The sequence below is a fragment of the Camelus bactrianus genome, chromosome 19, assembly GCF_048773025.1.
Source record: "Camelus bactrianus isolate YW-2024 breed Bactrian camel chromosome 19, ASM4877302v1, whole genome shotgun sequence".
Lineage (NCBI taxonomy): Eukaryota > Metazoa > Chordata > Mammalia > Artiodactyla > Camelidae > Camelus > Camelus bactrianus.
This window is the reverse complement of record NC_133557.1, coordinates 8,666,124-8,686,404: the sequence shown is the minus strand read 5'-3', so window position 1 is coordinate 8,686,404 and position 20,281 is coordinate 8,666,124. Positions and strand designations below refer to the sequence as shown.

General features: G+C 51.9%; 1 protein-coding gene across 2 annotated transcripts in view; it reads left to right on the top strand.

The window, feature by feature from the left end:
* The window catches only part of LOC105083055 (tyrosine-protein phosphatase non-receptor type substrate 1), a 43,959-nt gene extending 32,211 nt beyond the window's left edge, over positions 1-11,748 (top strand). For both annotated transcript variants that reach the window (XM_074347038.1, XM_074347039.1), the window contains exons 7-9: positions 301-325; positions 6,738-6,777; positions 9,238-11,748. In XM_074347038.1, the coding sequence (XP_074203139.1) occupies positions 301-325; positions 6,738-6,777; positions 9,238-9,492 (320 nt within the window). In that variant the 3' untranslated portion in view covers positions 9,493-11,748. The remainder of the gene's footprint in view (positions 1-300; positions 326-6,737; positions 6,778-9,237) is intronic.
* Positions 11,749-20,281: the final 8,533 nt, after the last annotated feature.

Below are 20,281 nucleotides of genomic sequence, written 5' to 3'. Positions count from 1 at the left end.
GTTGGCCTCTCCCAGGCCGAAGGCTGCTTTTTTGGGATCTGACCTTTGGCAACTCCCAGAGGTGGGGAAGCAGGAAGACCCAGCTCACTGATCTTCCTCCACAGAGGATAATGGACACCCCCACCCCCACCCCGGGGTGGGCATGGGGTTTCCTGTGGTTGGGAGGATGTGATTTCAACCATCCCTCCCAATATCCCTGCAGGCAAACTTCTCCCCGCCACAACCCTGCAAAAACAAAGTTATATGACAAAACTGTGTTTCTAGGTTAAATGACTGGCTTTTGTTTCTTTTCTCTTTCAGCCAAGGGCTCCACTTCTTCTACAAGGTAAGGGCATCACTGTGCTAGGGGTGCTTTTGCAGTTACTACTTGGTTGTTGGACAGCTCCCCCCAAAACTGCGAAGAATAATCCACACCCACTGACCCTCACCCTGTGCCGGTCAGCCTTTCCATTTCTTCCCTTTGTAAGCTCCTCGCGTCAGGTCCGTCTTTAATGACTGTCTCAAGGGAGGGGGTTTCAGCACACGACGGCGCTGACTTCTTGCCCGCTGTCCATAGACACTGAGACCCTGCACGTGCCGCGCCCCCCCCCCATTCCATGTTGTCTACTTTGCTCTTTCCTTCATTCGTTAAGGATTTATTGAGTGCCCTGGCACAGGTGGCCCTGGGAATGCTGGGGTGGATGGGTAGAAGCATCTTGGCCCTTCTGAAGCCTGTGCCCTGGTCAGAGGCTAAGGCAGTGACATCACATCGCAGGCGGTACATTAGTTTGTTGATTCATGCTCTCGGTGACTTCTGCCGAGTCCCTCCTGGGCACCAGCTCTGTTCTGAGTGCTGAGGATACAGCAGTGAACAGGAGTCAGTCTGGGCCCTCATGAGGCTCAGACACCGGTGAGAGAAGCAGGCAGTGAGTGTGGAGGTGAAACAATACGGCGAGTCCTGTCAAGTGGTGACAAATCAGATACATCGAGGGGGTGGAGGCTGGGGGTTGGGGGGCAGCAGGGGAGAGGCTTCCGCTGAAGAGGGGACATGAACAGAGACCTGAAGCTGGGGAGCTGTGAGGGGGTGCGTGCTGGGGGGGAGAGCAGGTGAGGTGAAGGCTCGAGGTGGGAAGTGCCAGGAGGATCGGGGAGCAGTGGGGCAGAAGGAACGAGGGGGAGGGAAGGGATGAGATCAGGAGGCGCAGGCCCACGGTCACTGAGTGAAGCCCATGCAGCGGATGAGTTACTAACCCTGACTTTTCTGCTTTGGGGACCCCCCTCAGCGTGCACCCCCAGCAGAGTAGAGGCAGTGCCCCATCATCTACCACGTGAACGTGCCTGCGTGGAAACGTGCACATCCTCACTGAGGCCAATAAATACAAACTGTAAATAGCTTCATGTGGATTCAGGTCAGGTTTTGCAACCAAATGGGTTTTTGCAAATCTTTTGATTTTGTTTTAGAGCTTTGTGGATTTCAGAATTGCAAAGCAATTCTGACTGATGACCTGGAGTGGAAGCCAGTGGTCTATGTATGACCTGTGGCTATTAGGACTCAGGAGTTTATTCCCAGTTGGATGAGGAGGCATAGGAGGGAGATGATCTGACTTTGTTTTAAAAGTATCACCCTGACCACTGTGTGGGAGCCAAGTTATAGGAGGTGAGGGTGGAGGCAGAGAGGCTAAAGAGGAGGCTGCTGTGATTGTCCAAGCAGATGATGGTGGCCTGGACCAGGGTGATGGGAAGTGCTTAGAAATGATCAGATTCTGGATATTTTTTTGGAGGCAGAGCTAAGAGGATTTGCCAATGGGTTGCAGGGTCAAGGACAAGCCCAAGGTTAGGGGCACGGTGGTGCTATGTCCTGTGTTGGGGGCAGCAGGTGATGGGTGTAGTGATGGGGAAATGCTTGGCATGGTGGTTGCACATAGCAGGAGCATCTAACCGTCTGAGGGGCCCTGGGAAGCCCTGTGCGTCCCTCCTGCCCAGCAGTGGAGTCTGTGGTACCCATAGGAGAAAGCCCCGCTTTCTGATCTGACCTCCACGGGTGGCCTCCTTTTCTGAGCCCTGGCCAACCTCCAGCCTCCCCTTCCCCTGAACAAGCAGAGCCACCAATCCAGCCAAATCAGACTTTTCACTGCCCCCAGGGAAACGTGCCTTCACCTGTCACACTTCCCACACCAAGTACACGCTTTTCCAAAGGCAAAACCCGACTTTGATCCTGTACCTAAAAGCCCTCAGCAGCTCCCTGTGGCTCTCGAGATAGCCCAGATGCCTCCTGAGGCCCTCCAGTCCCTCATGGTCTGGCCCTGCAGGCTTGACAGTTTCACTTCCGGTCACTCCCCATGCTTGTGTTCCGTGACTCAGCCATGCTGCGCCCCTGCACCCCCTCCTTCCCTCTGCATCCTTGCTCTCCTCCTCGCTCTTGTGCCCTGGCCTCTCTCCCTGAGGTGCCCTCCCCACCCCTGCTCCTGTACCACCCAGGGGCTGCACAACTCCAGGGGGTGGCAATCACAGGCCCTGAACAGCAGCTCCCCCTGCAGTTGTGCGTCATGGTCGCTAGGGCGGGCACCCCTCCTTTCACCTGGTTACCTCCTGCTCCTCCTTCTGGGCTCAGCGAGGGTGTTGCCTCCTCCAGGGGCAGAGGCCCCTCCTGCGAGCTCTCCTGGTGCCCCTGCATTGACACCCCAATGTGTTGAAGCTGTCTCTGCCCTGATCCCCATAGTATAACCCAACCCTCTTGAAAGCAGAGTCCACTTCCCTCACGGTCACCACTAAGAGCTGCTGAACTTGGCGCTGGGCCTGGACTGGAACAGGTGCTCAGTAAAGTTTTGTTGAATGAACAAACGAATGAGGGAATGAATGCCATCCCAGATGACCGCAGCAGTCCCTGGTCTCTAACTTCTCTGGATCCCCAAACCTCGCCCCGTCAGTGGCTTCACAGCCCCGAATATGGACGAATCTCTCTGTTTTGTTGTTTTGTTTTTCTTGTTGTCATTATTTTTTGCATGTCTTATCTCTTCAATTAGACAATACATTTCTGGAAGAAAAGGGCCGTGTCGGTAATAATGAGACAGCATCTGCAGCTAACATTTATTGAGCATTCGGAGTGTTCCAGGCGCAGATCTATGCTATTTTAGCTTGTTGGTGATTTAATTATCGCAAAACCCCTATGATTTACTATTATCCCAATTTAATTCAACAGCGGTTCTCAAACCTGCGCGTGTAGCAGAATCCCCTGGAGGGCTTGTTAAAACGCGGGTTACTGGCCCCACCCCCAAGTTTCTGCTGCAGAATTTGTTGTTTCTGACAAGTTCTCAGGTGGTGCTGATGCTGCCGTTTCTGAGCCAGACTTTGAGAACCCCCGCCCTACAGGGATTATTGTCCCTGTGTGTGGTCAGGGACACGAGGCTCAGAGAAGTCGGGTGACCTTCCCGAGATTCCACCGCATTTACTAAGCGCTGAACTGCAGCTCAGCCCCGATTTCTCTCACACTGAAGCTGAGGCTCTTCGTCACTGATCCAGTGCCTCCTGCTGCCTGTTTCTCCTTCCCCAGAGAAGCCAACCGTTTTCCGCCTGTTTTTTATTTTTCCAGCCTGAGCCTACCGAGGGAGCCGTGAGATCACTTGCTCCCTTTCATCTCTAAACCAAAGTCATAGCTAGTGAGCGGCAACGGCGGTGGTTTCTCATGCAGCTGCCGGCGTCGGCTCGGCTGCCTGGGATCAGACGCTTTCCAGAGGACGTTACTGTGGCTAACAACCCAGCACCCCGGGAGGGTGCCAGGGTGGAGATGCCACCACTTTGAACTCAAGGGCCTGTCAGGCTGCAGGGCCAGTGAGGGGGCTGGCTATTTCCAACTCCCTGGGTTAGGAATGTTTGGGCAGAACATTGTAATCTTCTGCAGCTTAGATAGAGAAAAATGTGTCTCTGCTCCCTTAATTGGGCACCGAGGTTCATTCGATCGGCCATTTGTTCACTTGTCAGACGTTCACTGCGTTTATTCTTGGAATATTTAAGGCTTTCCTCATCCTTTCACTTATTCATCTAGACTGAGCATAGCTCAGTGCCAGGCCTTAAGCTGAAGGATTACAAAGAGGAGCAAAAAAGACTCTAGGCCTGGTCTCCTGGCACTTTTGATCTGATGGGAGAGATGTTCATTCACTCATTTATTCAACAAACATTCATGGTAGGCTGACGATGCACTGGCCCATTATGAGATGTCAGCACTCCAGTGGTGAATGAGACAGGCCAAGTCTGCCCGTGTGGAGGCTGTGGTCCATTGGGAGGCATTTACCAAACAAGCTGGGAGGTTAATACGCAATGTGCCGCAGGTGCTGGTTAAATAAAACAAAGGCAGGCACGGAGCAGAGCAGGGAGGGGGTGTGTTGCGCAGTCAGGGAAGGCTGTCTGAGGGGGTGACATTTAGAATGTAGCTGAGGAATGAGAGCCTTGGGGACATCAGGGGCAAGAGTGGACCAGGCGGGGGGAAGGGCCGGCGCCAAGACCCTGAGGCAGGAGCAGCTGGACATGTTCATGGAACGTGGAGGAGCCGTGGGCAGCTGGAGTGCAGTGAGCCGGGGGAGAGAGGCGGAGGACTAGGACATTCGGCGGGCAGATCCCTTGGGCTGGGCCAGTCAGGACACGGAGATGGATTTCACTGTGTGGTGGGAAGGAGTTGAGAGTTTTAAGCAGAAAAATGATGCGACATCACTTATGCATTTTACACGTGGAGGATGGAGTGCCAAGGGGCAGGGATAGAGCAGAGACACCCGAGGGAAGGCCCTTCGGGGATCTAAAACCTGGGATGGTGGAGATGACAGACTGGAGGGGTTTGATATGTATTTTGGAGGCAGAGTCAGCAAGCCTTGCAGTGGGTGGTAAAGAAGGAGGAAGGAGAATCAGAGATGGTTCCCACTTCCTTAGCTTGAGCACAGTGATGAGTAACGGAAGTGCTATTCGCTGAGACAGGAGAGATAGGAGGAGAGACAGACGTGGAAAAATGGGTAACTGCTTCTGGTCTGTGATAATTAATCTGAAAGAAAGGAGCCCAGTTTTCTGAGAATGGAGTTTGGGGTTCAGTGGAGGTGTCCCCAAGAAAGGACTATTTGAAACAGGCTCTGAGAGAAGAGAAAGAGTGAATCAGATGAAAAGGCAAGGAGAAGTGAGTGTGCAAAGGCCCTGGGGCAGCCCGGCGGGCATGCATTCCAAGTCACTTTGGACCACCTGTGCCCATGTGGTGAGGAGGCATGGCAGACAGACAGACACACAAACCAGAAGGCAAGATACGCATGGAGGTTTGAAGTTTCCATGGAGGGGCAGCCTAGCCAGCCCAGCACTGAGAGACACCTTCTCAGGAGGTGACACCATAGTTGAGTCCATAGCTGAAGGATACACAAAGGTTAACCAAGAAGGAAAGTGGGTGAGGGGGTCATTCAAGTCTGTCCTTGACCCATAAAGTGTGTTGCACCAAGTAGCTGTTGAGAAATGTTTGGTGGGTGGGTGAGTGGGTGAATGAGGGCAGGGGAGCGGATGAGCCTGGGGAAGTCACCTAAAGCCAGACCACACAGGGCTTACGAGCAGAGCAAGGCATTGAACTTGAACCCAAGGCAGTGGGGAGCCAGAGAGGTTGGAAGCGGGAAGGGTGTGGATGGAGCTGAGTGATCTTCGCCACCAGACGATGTCTCTGTTTCTGGGGCCACGTGGGACCCGCCATGCCCCCAAACTGCTTTCTGAGCCAAATGTTCATGCCAAATCCATGAATAACCCCGCTGCCAAGCCCCATTGCTCGTTTCTGACATGATCCAGACTAACATCCCCAGAGTGGCCGGCTTGAGAATTTACACAGCTTCTGCAGAACCAGCAGCTCTGGTTTGCTCCTCACCTTGGCTGTGACCCTGCAGTGAGTCAAGCCACAGTCTCCAATTACAGAATCAGGTGCATGAACAGCTTCTGTGATCAACCGGAACACTTGGTCCTTCTCTTTTCTTTTTTTTAATGATAAGACTTTGATGTATACAATATAGAACATTTAGAAAACATGGGAAACTAAAAGGAAGAAAAAATAGCACCCAAAGACCACTGCTGTGAGCATTTTACTCTGTTTCTTTCCAGCGTTATCCACACATTTTCCATAATTGAGATCATCCCACAGAGAATTTTGCTTTTTCACTTATCATTTTAATGTAATCATTTGTAATAAAGAAAAAACAACCCTCCTCGTAAACCTTTCAAATCTTTATCTACAAATCTATCCTAATTTCCTTAACCAGTCCCAATTGACAGAGCTGTAAGATGTAAACCAACTTCCCTCATCTCATTCTGTGGTAAATGCCTTTGTGCACAAAGCTTTTTCTATATTTTGAATTTCGCCCCCCAGCCCCCACAAAAATGTGTGATTATGAGTCAAAAGATGAGGACACCTTCCAAGCTTTTGACTTTGCCGAGCTGCTTCCAGAAAGGCTTTTGCCGGTGGGCCCCTCCCTCGGCAGTGTATGAACCTGCCAGTTTCACTGCATCTGCCCCAGCACCGAGTATTATCATTTTTATAGATCTTGACAGTAATGTAGGGTAAACAAAAAGAGGTAGTGCATTGCTGAAAAGCCATTTGTCCAAACATTTGATAAGCAGTTGTATTTCTGTTGGGAATCGCTCATCCATGTCCTCCACCCATATAGGAAGTGGGACCTGAATGTTATTCTTACCAATTTGCATGAGCGCTGGAGATAGTGAGGCTATTTTTATCTGTGTGTCTGTTTCCTTTTTAGGTTGCACGAGCCCGAGAAGAACACCAGAGACACAACCCAGGTACAGTCCTCAGTGAGATGCCCTTCCCGGGAAGCTGGGTGGTGATTTCCTTGCATCAACAGGAGTTGCAGATCCTGTTCTAAATTAAGACTCCTTCCCGGGGTGGGGTTGGGGAGGTGCTGAGGGCGGAGGATCCTTGCATTCCTGAGGTCCTCCTCCTTCCACTCCAGCCAGGAGAGCCCGGCCTGGCCCCCTTGACTCAGCGCCAACCATGGCACAGCTCAAAGCGGGCACTGTTGGCCATGTGTTCTGTGTAAATGGTGCTCCTGAGACTGAGTCAGGCTCGGGGCTCATCATGCTGCCCTGCCTCCGTGCATTCGCCAGGGCCGGTCCCTCCACGGGAGCACCCCTGCAGCCCTGTGCTCTCACACAGAGTAACATAGTGCCGCGCTGCCTTTGCTGATGGCAGGACCTTGTGCTATTAATTACTTGGTGCAAGGGCACACTCCCTCCAGCTGGCGATTTTGCCTCAACATCTCTGAGGAGATGCCACAGGCAGCATGATTGGCCTGTTTCCGAGAACACTGGCCCTGTCCTCACCGGCTGACGCTGTCAGACCTCGGAGGCAGAGGGCTTCTCTGTGTCTTATAACGAGACAGCCCTGCCCCGAACCTGGAATGAGGATATGCCAGCTGTCCCTGACATTTCCCTGGCAGTTGTCATCGTCCTAGATGGAATCTGTTGAAGGAGAGTCAGGGCTGCTAAAATGCATGATGTCTGTAGGCCAGGACTCTCCTGGCCCGGCCCAGCCCGGCCCCCAGCGGCCCTGGGCACGAGCTCAGGTGGTAATTAGAAAAACATGACCCTTTCCAATCATGGGACAGGAAGGCCTTCTCCTCAGTCATTTTACCTTCTGGAAATTTCAAAGTCAAAGTTCTTTTTGAAACTTTCCAGGGAAAGAATGATGGCCAAAGAGCTGGTCACTGAAACCTGTACAAAATCTACAGTCAGCCAGGACTTACTGAGCACCTACTGTATGCCAGGCCTGGCCAGCAAACAAGGCTCTTGGGGCGCTTGTGGCCTTTGACTGGGATTCCAGTGCTGGGGCCAGCCCTGGCCCGGCAGGGAGTTTAATGCTGTTGGTGTGGGTTTCCCAGAGAGACTTGAGTGAATGAGCGAGTTCAGGACAGGCTGTGTGGTCGGACCACAGCTTCCGAGGCCAGCAGACTTCGGCTCTTTTTGAGCTGTGTGACTGATGCAATTATTTAACCTCCCTGGCTCTCAGATTCTTCATTGTAAAATGGAGTAAAAAATTCCTACCAAGCAGGGCTGTGATAGGGCTGAAGTCACATGATCCATGTGAGAGCATCGCACCCGTCAGCCGTTGGGGACTGAGGTCTGTGATTATTATTGCCCATGAAGTGGGAGTCACGGTTGTTGGTAGCTCCCCTCCACCTGTACAGCACAGGTGCCAGGCACAGAAGGAGCCGAGTGTGTAGCTCATGATGGGTAATTTCCAGGCAGCCGTTGTGGGTGATTGGACGAGCATGTGGGAGCGGTTCAGGTTTGCCAGGAGGTAGAGGACAGCTAACATGTGCTGATCACGCGTGCACACTCGGGTGAGCCAGGCTCTGCCCCGAGAGCCTGACCTAGACCATCTCATCCCATCCTCACGGTGACCCTGGTGATAGATGATGCTATTAGACCCACTCTACGGATGGGGAAACCAAGACCCAGAGAGACTAAGTGAACTGCCCAAAGTCCCTCAGCTAGAGAGAGCAGAACCAGGATTCACACTCCGCTTCTGCCTACAGAACCTTTGCCTCCTGCTGACTGCTGGTCCCATTCCCACACACCCCTGTGCTCTGTCTCCCAGTCCCCAGCTTCACCCTGAATGGGGCTGGAGTTGCCACTCATTCCTTCATTCCTTCATTCATTCAATGTTGGTTGGGCTTCTCCTGTGCCAGCTTTGATTTCTGCATCATGACAAATGCCTAGTGAATATCTGTTGAATAAAGGAGTTGATAAATGAATGGCCCCATCCACTGGGGATCCGAATCTACTCAAACCACCAAGCAGTCACAGTCCGAGGCAGCAGGTGCTGAAATGGAGAAGCACAGGCTGACGGAGCACAGAGATGGACCCTGGATCCAGCTGAGGGGAGGGGCTTAGGATGAAATCTACAGGGTGGATTGGGTTTCCTTACAAGGAGGAAGAGGGATGGATGCTCTTGGCAGAGGGAAGAGTGTGGGGAAGGGCATCAGGGAACTGCAGGTGGGGGTGACACTGAGGCAGGGCGAGGGACCACCCTGAAGTTGAGGAAGAGCCTTCAGGCTGTGCGAGGAGGAGGCTAATTGGAAGGGCCAGGCTGGAGACAAAGTAACCTTGGCCAGAGAAGAGGGGGCATGAGTCAGGGCTGAGCCAGTAAAGGCCCAAACCAGACAGAAGCATCCAGAGGGGGACCGATGGGCAAGTGGGAGGCTGGGGGCTCCAGAATGACCTTCTCTCCATCTCATTTAGATCCAGGACAACAATGACATCACCTATGCTGACCTGAACCTGCCCAAGGGGAGGAAGTCCACCCCACAGGTCGATGAACCCAATAACCACACGGAGTACGCCAGCATTCAGGCCCGCCAGCCGCCTGTGTCCGAGGACACCCTCACCTATGCCGACCTGGACATGGTCCACCTCAACCGGGCCCCCAAGCAGCCAGCCCCCAAGCCTGAGCCATCCTACTCGGAGTATGCCAGTGTCCAGGTCCAGAGGAAGTGAACAGGGCCCCGGTCATCTCTAGGGTCTGTCCCCACGAGCCTTCCTGTCCCATGTGGGGCAGCCATGATGAGGACGGCCAGCTCAGTTCCCGGAGGGCTGGGGTGGCACAGGCCCTGCGACCTAAGGGTAAGGGTCGCTCTTGTCTCCCCAACCCAGTTGGCTCTCCAGCATTTCCGGGGTGGCCGTGCTCCCACCCTGTGTTGCCACACATGGAGGCTGGTGTTGCCAGACCAGGCGGGGAACTGACCTGGGAACTGGCTTGAGCCTCCAGGGGTGCAAGAACTCTCATGCCTTTGTTCATCAACCGTGGGTCTCAGTCATGGTCTTGGAGACCCCTGACTGCCTCCTTGATGCTCCTCAGCCTGATCTTCCAGAGTGAGGAGGGAGAAAAGCCACCTCCTCCTCCTCCCAGTAGCACCCAGCTGGGCTTTGGGAAGAGCTTTCCCTTTAGATCAAACTGCCCATCCACGGAGAAGTTGGGGGAAAAAACTGGGACCCGCATCCCAAGACTTGGTGAGGTGGCTGCCATCAGTTCTGGTCTCCCCATCCCGGGACTGACGGGCCACAAGCCCTGGGGAGGAGAGGACCCTCTGAGGAACTTCCCCACCACCAAGGACCGAAGGACAAAACCTCCCTCCTCCTCCCAGCCCTCGAGACTCCTGGAGGAGCCGTTGTCATCCAGACCCAGATGCTCCACTTGGCCCCACCTCTCCTTTCCAGACCTGAGCTTGCCTCCTCCAGCTAGCACTAACTCACAACATCTCGCTGTGGACGCCTGTAAATTATTGAGAAATGTGAAATGTGCAATCTTGAAACTGAGGTGTCAGAAAATTTGATCTGTGGTGTTTTGTTCTGTTTTCTTCTTAAAACAACAGCAGTGTTATCCTGGCTCTTTGTCATGTGTTGAAGTACGTGGTTGGGTCTTGCGCAGTCTGAGATCGAATGGTTGGTTGTCCTGGAGGAATTCTCTTAAGGAAATAGAGTTCCTCCAAGTCCCCAAGCCCTGAGGGCGGGGAAGGAGGTTCCAGGCTGGCTGCTGCATGGAGCCACTTCGCCTTCCCTCCACGTGGCTGGTACTCCTGCCTTCTGAGCCCCCAGGGTGGTAAATCCGAACCTGCCCCATGCTTCCCCAGGATGCCTCCTCCGTGCAGCCTGGTCGAGACCTAATGCCTCAGTCTGCTCACCTGCAAAGAGGGGAGAGGAAAGACGCCAGACCCAACTCCATCTCTCACAAGCACTTTAGGTCCATGTGGGGTCGAAAGTTGTGCCTGGCTGTTTTTCCCCGCCTTTTAGCAACCTTCCCCCATTCCAGCTCTCTGAGCTCATCACTGGAGGAAGCTTCTTCCATTTCTGTTCTCAAAGCTTACTGGGATCAAACTGGAATCAACTGAAAACAGCCAGGAAGTCAGGACTGTCCCTCTGTCTCAGGAGGCTGGGCAGAGCCTGTGACCCCATTACCCTTGGACCCCCACCCTTCCAGTACAGTGTGGGGGCCTGGCTGGGCCCAGGGCAAGCAGATGTTGCAAGCCCTGTTCACGTGTGACTGCTCAACTCAGAGCTGAGATGCCGATCTTCACTGCCCCCTGAGCCCAGCCATTTGATGCCCAAGGGACTCCTGGCTCAGGCTGTCAGAGCCAGGCGCTAAGCCATCCTGCCCATCAGCAGGTCCTCCAGGTGGAACTCCGGGAGCCCAGCACACACCCAGCTCTCTGGAGGGGCAGTGATTTGGTGTTTTACATGATTGCATCCAAGAATCAGCTGAGCCAACAGGCCATGTGGGCAGCTTTGGCCCCACGAGCCAGAGTTTCTCTGTGGCATCTGGGAGCGCAGTGGCCTGGCCACCTGGCTCGGGCCATTTCCAGATTCCAAAAGGTTGGTTTGTAAACCTTGGTCTCCCTCTCTTCTGCCCACAGAGAACACGTGTGTGAGCACACACATGCACACAGAATTTTAAAAGAATGTTTTCTTGGTGCCGTTTTCATTTTATTTTATTTTGAATTTTGGAAGGGGAAGAAGGATGGAGGCCAGGGAAGTCACGTAGTTTAGCTTCAGCCCGGCAGCCTGGAGATTTCCATACCTTGTGTATCGAACCCCAGGAAAAGGAAGAGGTCGAAACAACAGTGCGGAAGGAGTGTGGTTTCGGGAGTTTATTTTAAGACTGCGGGGAAGGAAACAGGCCCCATTTTGTATATAGTTGCAACTTAAACTTTTTGGCTTGCAAAATATTTTTGTAATAAAGATTTCTGGGTAACAACAGCCCCTTTGGGTGTTGAGTGTCCTTGTCTCTGTGAGTTTGTCTCCGTCCCCAGGAGCCTGGGAGAAGATCGCTTCTCCAGGGCCCCAGGGCTTGAAAGCGACCCCTGCGTTTAGTCCTCTCTCTCTTGGGTTTTATAGACACAAAGACTGCTTCCCCTGGTTCAGAGGGAGTCAGTGTAAGGCAGCCTAAAACCCCCGCTGGAGCAGAATTCTGACAAAAAAAAAACGAGTTTGAATCCCAGCTCTGCCACGGGATTCAAACCACTCACCTCTCTGAGACTCAGGCTGGTCATCGACATGATGGGGACCATATGCGCTCCAGAACTAGTGTGGGGGTTAAAGGGATCCCTAGGTGCCGAACCCCATGCTTGGCACATGGCATTCATTAATCATTGGGTCTTTCCTTCCGCCCTAATCATTGCACAGTGTGGTCAGGTCGCCCCTCACCACCTGTGGCATCTTGAACAGGTGGGTCACCTTCCTGGACCCCCACTGTCCTCCTCTACCAAATGCAGAAACTAATGCTAGTCTTAGAATATCCCTGCAGATGATTCGTGCCTCATGCTGGTATATAGTAAATGCTCAATAAATGTTAGCTTCTTTACTTCCCCTCCAGAAGAATATTAATAATCTTAATGACAATTGTATAATGATGTCAACATAACATTCAAAGTTAATGCTTACTGCGTGTCAGCACTTTATACTGATTAACTCCTTTATACCTCACAACTTCCAGGTAAACAATCGTACTGATCTCATTTAATAGACAAGGCACAGAGAGGTTGTGTAACTTATATGGGGTCACACAGCTAAATGAGTGACATTGCTGAGACTCAAATTTCAGCTGCCAGCTTCAGTGCCCAACTTCTAACCACCAAGTTAATATCGATACATAAATTATAATAGCTAATGCCTGCTATGGTAAATAATACGCCAAGTGCTTTACAGTTATTAACTCATCTAATCCCCCAACTACCATGTGAGGTAGGAACTCTTATTACCCCTATTTTACAGAAGAGTAAACCGAGGTACAGAGAAGTTAAGTCATTTTCTCAATGCCCCATGGCTGAGCCCAAGGAGTCTGGTGGATCTTCCCCCATTATACCTCATTTAATTGTAATTAATTGTAAGTTAATAGCTGCTCAGTAGTGGAGGTTGTGCCCATCTTGCAGAGAAAGAAAGTTGAGGGTCAAAAGTGCCCATGAACTGGCCGATCTCGTACAATAAATCTTTAGTCTAGTTAGGACATGCACTTGGATCCCCCTAGGCCTGGTCCGTGAGATCACACAGGAGACACCAAGCTGCCTGCGGGGCTTCAAGAGGCCGCCTGCCCCATAGGCCAGGACCTTGGCTGTGACAGAGAATCCAGCTCTCCTCCCTTGGCCCCAACCTGAGAAATATGTGTGCTGCTTGCAGGATGAGGTGTTCCAGACAGGAATCCAGGCCGAGTGGCCAGGGAAGTGCCTTCGTTCTCTGGGGAGGCAGTGGGTGGAGGGCTGCGTGCCCAGGCAAGGAGACCTGGGGACACAGCACCTGGGCCTCGCTTCTCTGCAGCCCGGCTCTCCAGGGCTGAGGTTGGCAGGCGAAATCCAAGTTGATGGGAGCCAAGTAACTCCCTCCCTCCTGCCAGGAAATCAGTTAAGCATTCGGCATTTACCAGGCACCTCCTCTGGGTTCCCTGTTGTGCAAAAAAGAGCGATAGGAACCCCGCCAACTTCACCCCCATCCATGAGGACCCATTGCCCTGGCCTTCTGCCGCCCTGCCCACTTTACACGATAATCAGGGAAATTTCTGCCCCTTCTCATGTTTCTAAGGCCCAACTGTAAACACCCCTGCGTCTTCTGGCACATTCCCACCAGCCAAGGTTCCATTGAGGTTTGTTTATTTTATTTAGTGTTAACATATGCACTTACTATGTATCAGACAGTCTCCTAAACTCTGTACAAATATTAACTTATTTAATATCAGTTCACTCCATCCTCTTGACAAACTTATAAGGTAGGTTTTATGATTATCTCCCATTTGATAGAGAAATTGAAGCACAGAGAGATTATGCATCGTGTTCAAGGGCCGCCATCCTCCTGGGAAGTGGTGCTGCTGTGGGTGTGGGTGTGGGTGGGCCCTGGACGGGCCTGACGGGGGGCTGGGGAGTGCAGGAGAGACGCCGGGCTCACAGTGTTGGGGTGCGCTGGAAATACAATGTGGTCTGACCCCCAAAGTGTCAAGGTGGTCTCGCTCTTCTGTTTGGTCACCAGCCAGGTGACAGACCCTGGGGCCTCCCTGGGGTTCAGCCTTGCCACCACTGGGCTCCCCTCTGTTCTCCCCCACACATGGCACTGTGTTTGACTAGGTTTTGAGTTTGTTTTCTGAATACAGGATTATGATACTAAAAATGCTTTCCAAAAAGACATGTGCCCCAGATGTTCGAAAACAGATTAAAAACTTGGTGACAGAGGTCAGAGAGGGCTATCCTTGGAGGGAACAGTGATGGAGAGGAACCTGAGGCATCGCCTGCGGTGTTGTTCTGTGTCCCCTCCTGAGCAGTGAGTACATGGGGACTTGCAGATGTAAAAATCCATCAAGTACACACTCAATGTCTGCATTTTTCTGTGTACAAGTTGTACCTCAGAGTTTTAGGAAGACTGGTGCCCTTTCCCCCTGGGGATTCAACCCTATTCCCAACCTTGATGCCTGCCCCAAGTTGACACTTTCTTAAGATGGTGCTGACACCTTGTCTTTTGTCCAGGAGCCCAGCCCAGTTCCTGGCCCAGTGTCACTGAATTCCTTTGAAAGATAGCATCCAGGTGACCAAAATAGCAAATGGAACAGCAGTCAGCCATTTACCTGTCATCACTTTGTCTGCTGAGAGTACCTTAATTACTGCCCCCCGTCCCTGCTCACCCCGCGCCCACAGCCCTCCTCTCTCCACCCAGAGGTGTCAAGACAGCTGCGCAGAGTCCTCACCCTGTGACCTTGGGCAAATGGCTTCCTCTCTGAGCCTCCCTTTGGTCACCTGTACATCTTGTAGCATCTTCCCCTCAGGGGTGTCCTAGTGAAGGTTAACTGGAGACTTGATCAGACCCTTTGGAAGAGACAGCAGTCACCACACACACACATTCACACACACACTCACACGCACACACACACACACACACACACACACACACACACACACACCCCAAAGCCAGGTTATCAGAGGAGCTCAACAATGGTGGTGCTCCTATCTTGGCCAAAATAATTGTATCAAGTCCCTCCCTCCCTCATTAGCCTGCAATGGCTCCCTCTTACTAATTTTGGGGAAACCAGCACCCTAGCCTGGTTTCCAGCATCCTCTTCCCCACCTAGTCTATTTAAGGACACTTTCTGCTCCTCCCCAGCCCAGACTGGACTCTCTGGCCAGGCTGGTCTTCTTATCCCACCAAATACCTGGTGGGGCTGCCTTTGAGTTCCCTGGCCCCACAGAGAGTCACCTTCCCTTCCCCCAGTGACTTAGTAGTGCCCACACCAGATCAGGAGCTCCCAACGCCTGACCTTCATTTCCTACCTTTGGGATCCAGCCCTTGGGAGAAAGGGCACTCAAGCCCACCTTGTGCCGGACAGGGTCATGGGCACTGGAATTCTATATTTCACTGGACCTTTACTTCCTTTGCAGACGGGTGCCAAGACGTCCACTTCACAGATAAGAACATTGACACTCAGAGAGGCGAAGAGATCAGGTCAAGATCACTCATTCAGCCAATAATTATTCCTCAAGCTCCTGGTTGTGAACCTGGCCCTGTGCAAAATTCTGAGGCTGCAAGTTTGACACAAGATGGCCACACCCTTGTGAGTTCATGAGGTGTGATGGGCCAGAGCATCTGGTTATCCCAACATGGCAGGATCGCCCCCAGAACAACGGGGTGTCAAGGTGTGATTTTCAAGAAATGATAAAACATGACATGTACAAACCCAGAAAAGCAAAGTCAAACTCAGGTATATTCCCACAGAATTAAAGAATCCTTCAGGGGGCCAGTATAACGGATTTTTAAAAGTGCCCCAATCCAGTATGGCAACATAAGGAAAAGACAACTTTTTTGCCTTATTTCCAAGTTTTGGACACTTTATTATTAGAAGAAAGTACACAGGCCTGGATAGGGCAGAAAGGCTTCCTGCAGGGGAAATTCCTGAGCTGAGCCATAAAGGATGAGAAAGAATGAGCCAGAGCTAAAGAGGGTGTAGAGGCACCAGCGCCCGCAGAACAAGCCTTCCCTGTGTGGACTGGCCCTGTTTTACTCTCCCCATCACTCCCTTCATGGGCAACACCAGCCTCCTCACAGTTCCTGGAATGAACCTCAGGGGCTTTGCACATGCTGTTCCCTCCTGCCAGGTATACTTGCCAGGTCTTTCCTGCTTGTCCTCCAATCCAAAGATGGGTCGAGTTCCTTTGTTGAACACCACCCTAACCCTGTCCTGAATTTCTCCTTTGCAGCCTTGGTCACAATTTGTAAGTATACATTGACCTTGTGATTACTTGATTAACACCCGCTCCTCCACTGCCCTGGGAGCTGCCTCAGGGCGAGGGGGTGTTGGCGTAGCTCACCCATCTGACTCCTGTGCTCAGCCAATAAATATTTGTTTGATGGATGGGAGGAGGAATGGAGGGATGGGAGGATGGAGGATGAGAGGATGGATGGATGGGAAGGAGGGAGGGAGGGTGACTGGATGGGTGGATAGGTGCATGGAGGATGGAGGCACGAATGGGAAGGAAGGAAGGAAGGGAGGAAGGGAAGGAAGGTGAGGAAAGAATAGCATGCATGAAGGCCCAGCATTTGGAGACTGCACAGCATCCTAAGAAGACTCAAAGTACCCCAGCTGGCAGGCAGGTTTGGAGCTAGGATTTAAACCCCAGTGTGTCTGACTTTCCGCATTGAGACCCTCTGCCTTTCATCATGATCCTGGGTTCAGAGAAATCGCTTTTTAAAAAACTGATATAGTCTCCCCAACCGACAAGGAGCCAGTGACCCTTGTCTGAGCCTTTGATGCTTCATCTGGGGAAACTGGGACTGCACTTCGAAAACAGGATGAGATTGCAAAGCTCCTTCTCTACCCTGAAATTACACAACCCTGGCACAGCTGGCAAACGGCCCGACTTGGAGAGCTGGCGGGGCTCGACTGCTCGGCAGACGTGTCCTCCTGGCCCCACTTCAAGGACAACAGGCCAAACCCTCGTGGTGGAAGGGGCCGTTCCCAGGCGCCCGGACCTCCTGCCCCCGCAGGCCCACTCTGGGCAGGATCAGCTGCTGCGGCAGCCGGTCGCGTGGATCTGGGCCACAGACCTGTCTCCAGAATGAGGCCGGGTGAGAGTTTAATGGCGAGAAGGCTGTGGCCCGACTGAGGCTATCGGCTCCGTTCTGCCCCAGCTCCTTCCGTGCCAGTAAATGGACCCTGTGCCCATGCAGATTAAGGCATTAGCGCTAATATTATGTGCACGATGCAAAGGCGTTTGGGCAGCCAGGCTGGGAGCTGCCATTACCACAGGACCTTTCACTGGAAAATTTTTCTTGGGGCAATTAAATCTTCAGCTGTCTCCTCGCAGGGAGTGCCAGCCTGCATTTTAATTATCCTTAAAAGAGAGAAGTAGGGGAAAGGACACAAGGCAAAGAATTAAAAAATAACAATCTGCTTTATAAACACGGCCATCATCTCGCGGCTGCGCATATCCAAAGGGTCCTCCTTCAACTCTGCAGAGCCCTTGACCCATCGGGCTCCAGGCTTCCTGCGACGATGGAAGGCACCCCTCTCCGGGGACCAGGGGGAGGTGGTGCGGAGCACGGCTTGCGTGCGAGACGCAGAGTCTCCCCTGTGGGAATCAGTGATGCGGCCACGTTGCTCTTGGTCTTGTTTCTTCTTCATCACGTTCTCTGAGGTGGAAATTATTAACCTCATTTCACAGAAGAGGAAACTGAGACTGAGAAAATCATTGGTAATAATATGAGTTACAACAATAAAAAGGAACAAACTAGCAATACATGCATCAGGGTAGACAAATCTTAAAAACCATTTTGAGCAAAGGGAGTCAGATGCCAGAGTGCACACTGTAAGATTCTATTTCTATAATGGAATCTATAAAGTTTCAGAACCAGCGAAACTGAGCTATGAAGACCAAGAGCAGAGAAGTGGGGGCTGGCGGAGAAGGGGTTGACTGAAGCGGCACAGGAAACACTTGGGGAGGTGAGCATGTCCTTTAATTGCAGTGATGCTTACATGGGTGCATATATCAATCAAAAGTCATTGAACCGTATTCTTAAAATGAGTGCATTTCATGGCTTGTAAGTTACACCTTAATAAAGTTGACTTCATAGTGAGAATAAAATAATACAAGCTAATATTTATCTAGACTTTACTCTGTGCCTGTCCGCATTGTAAGCACTTGCCACATGCTGAGCTACTTCTCCTTCTTGCCAATCTGTGACGTAGGTGCGAGGAGGGACCATTTCCCAGATGAGGAAACTGAGGCACAGAGATGTGGCTAGTAAGAATCAGAGCCTGGGTTCAAACCTAGATAGGCTGACTCTGGAGCCTCAGAGCCTTGAAAGTGAAGTTCAAAGTTACCCAACCAATCCTACAAGCAGGATTAAATCCCAGGGCCTTTCCAACATGACGAAACTGGCCGAAGGGGAAAATCGATTCATTTGAGAAATATTTACCCAGCATCAACTGCAGGTCGTACTGTGGACACATGGAGAGCAACTGACAGGTTCCCAGGCCCCTGGGGGTAGGGCGGAGGGGATCACCAAATAATCACAAAACTGGATGCGAGGTTGCAGCTCAGAAGGGAGGTGCAGGGAACCCAAATACGCCATCCAAACTGGGAGTTGCCCACAACCACTCTCTCACCCATTTGTGCAGAAGCAGCGCTGCCCACAGGCACCCAAGGCCAGAGCCACCTGCTCCGAACTTGATTTCCCTCCCAACCTGTGTGTTCTGCTGAGGCTGGACAAGTTTTAAAGTCTCATCTTTCAAGAGATGCGGCAAAGGCCCTTTGAAATCGCCTGCCTTGCTCTTAGCACCTTGTGCCCGGAGCTCAGCTATTTCAAGAATGACCCCTGCGAATTCCCCTGGCTGAGCTGCCCAGGGAGGCGCATTCCAGCTTGGTGGGAGCAGCACCAGGGGCAGAGCGACAGCTGGGAGCCCTGGGGCCCCAGGGGAAGAGCTTTGCTTTGAGCCAAGCAACCAGCCCTGCGGAGACCCCATGTGGCCTTTGGCTCCAGGAAATAGAACAAGGCTTTCAGGCAGCCACAATCAGGTCTGCTTCCCCACACGTTCACAATCCTTGCTGGTGGCTACCACGTGTTGACGGCCCAAGTTGTTCACAGCACTTTAGCTCCATTATCCGATTTATTCTTCTCAGTAGCTCTGGACCACCAACCCGGCTTCCCAGGAGAGCACCAAGAAAGGACTGCACACAGCGCTGTAGGAATAGCATTAGTAACTGGACCCCTGCTCTGACATCCCAGAGCCCCCTGAATCTCAGCTCAGCCCCTCTCCACCCCTTGAGCTAATCACTCTCTACCATTTAGTGAATATATCTGTGGGAGTCAGACTCTCTGGATTCACTCTCTGGCTCTACTCTTCCAGCTGTGTGGACGGGGGCAAGTTTCTCAACCTCTCTGTGCCAGTTTCCTCCTCTGTAGAAAGGGGCCTAAACTGTGCCTACCCCAACGGGTTGCTGTGAAGATCAAAGGAGACAAGACAATAAATGTAAAAGTGGTTACAGCTGGGCCCTCAGAAACTGGGACGTATTCTTATTACATAGACTTTTTTTTTAACATAAGTGGATTTATCTCCAAGTACTTTATGCCTGTGGGGCATCTTTCCAAGTGACACATAGAGATTGACTTCATTCTTTTATACAGCTTGTAGTGTTCTGATATTCATTCATTTGTTCATTCATTCATTTGTTCATTCATTCATTCATTTGCCAAGAACGTGTACGGTGGTGGCTTCAGCGCACCCGGCAAGGCCACACCACCCATTGAGCCCTTGCTATCAGTTCTAGTGGGAGAGATAATTTACAAGCATACATATAACTAATCAAGATCATCTCACTTTCAGCTGAATTCTGTGAAGAAAATAAGATGAGGCAAAGTGATGGAGAGACACTGGAGGGGGGACGGAAAACTATTCAGAACCAGCGCTGTAACTCCCTTGCATTTATACTGCCCCCTGCAGAAGGAGAAGGGGGGAGGGAAGGGAAGAAGCTGGGCTAAAATATTCCAGGCAAAGGGAACAGCAACGACAAAGGCAGCGAGGCTGGACTGAGCTCAGTGTGGTTTGGCTGGAAGTAGAAAATGAGCCTTTTTGAAATGATGGTGGAGAAGGCGGCTGGAGCCTGGTGACGTGGAGCCCGTTGGCCATGGCGGGGAGCTAGGATTTTATCCTGGAGGGAAACAGGAAGCCAGCAGAGCAGAGGAACAGCTTGCTCTAATATGCATTTTTACAAACCACTCTGACGGCTGGGTAGGAATGAATCAGACAAAGGGGCGCTAATGG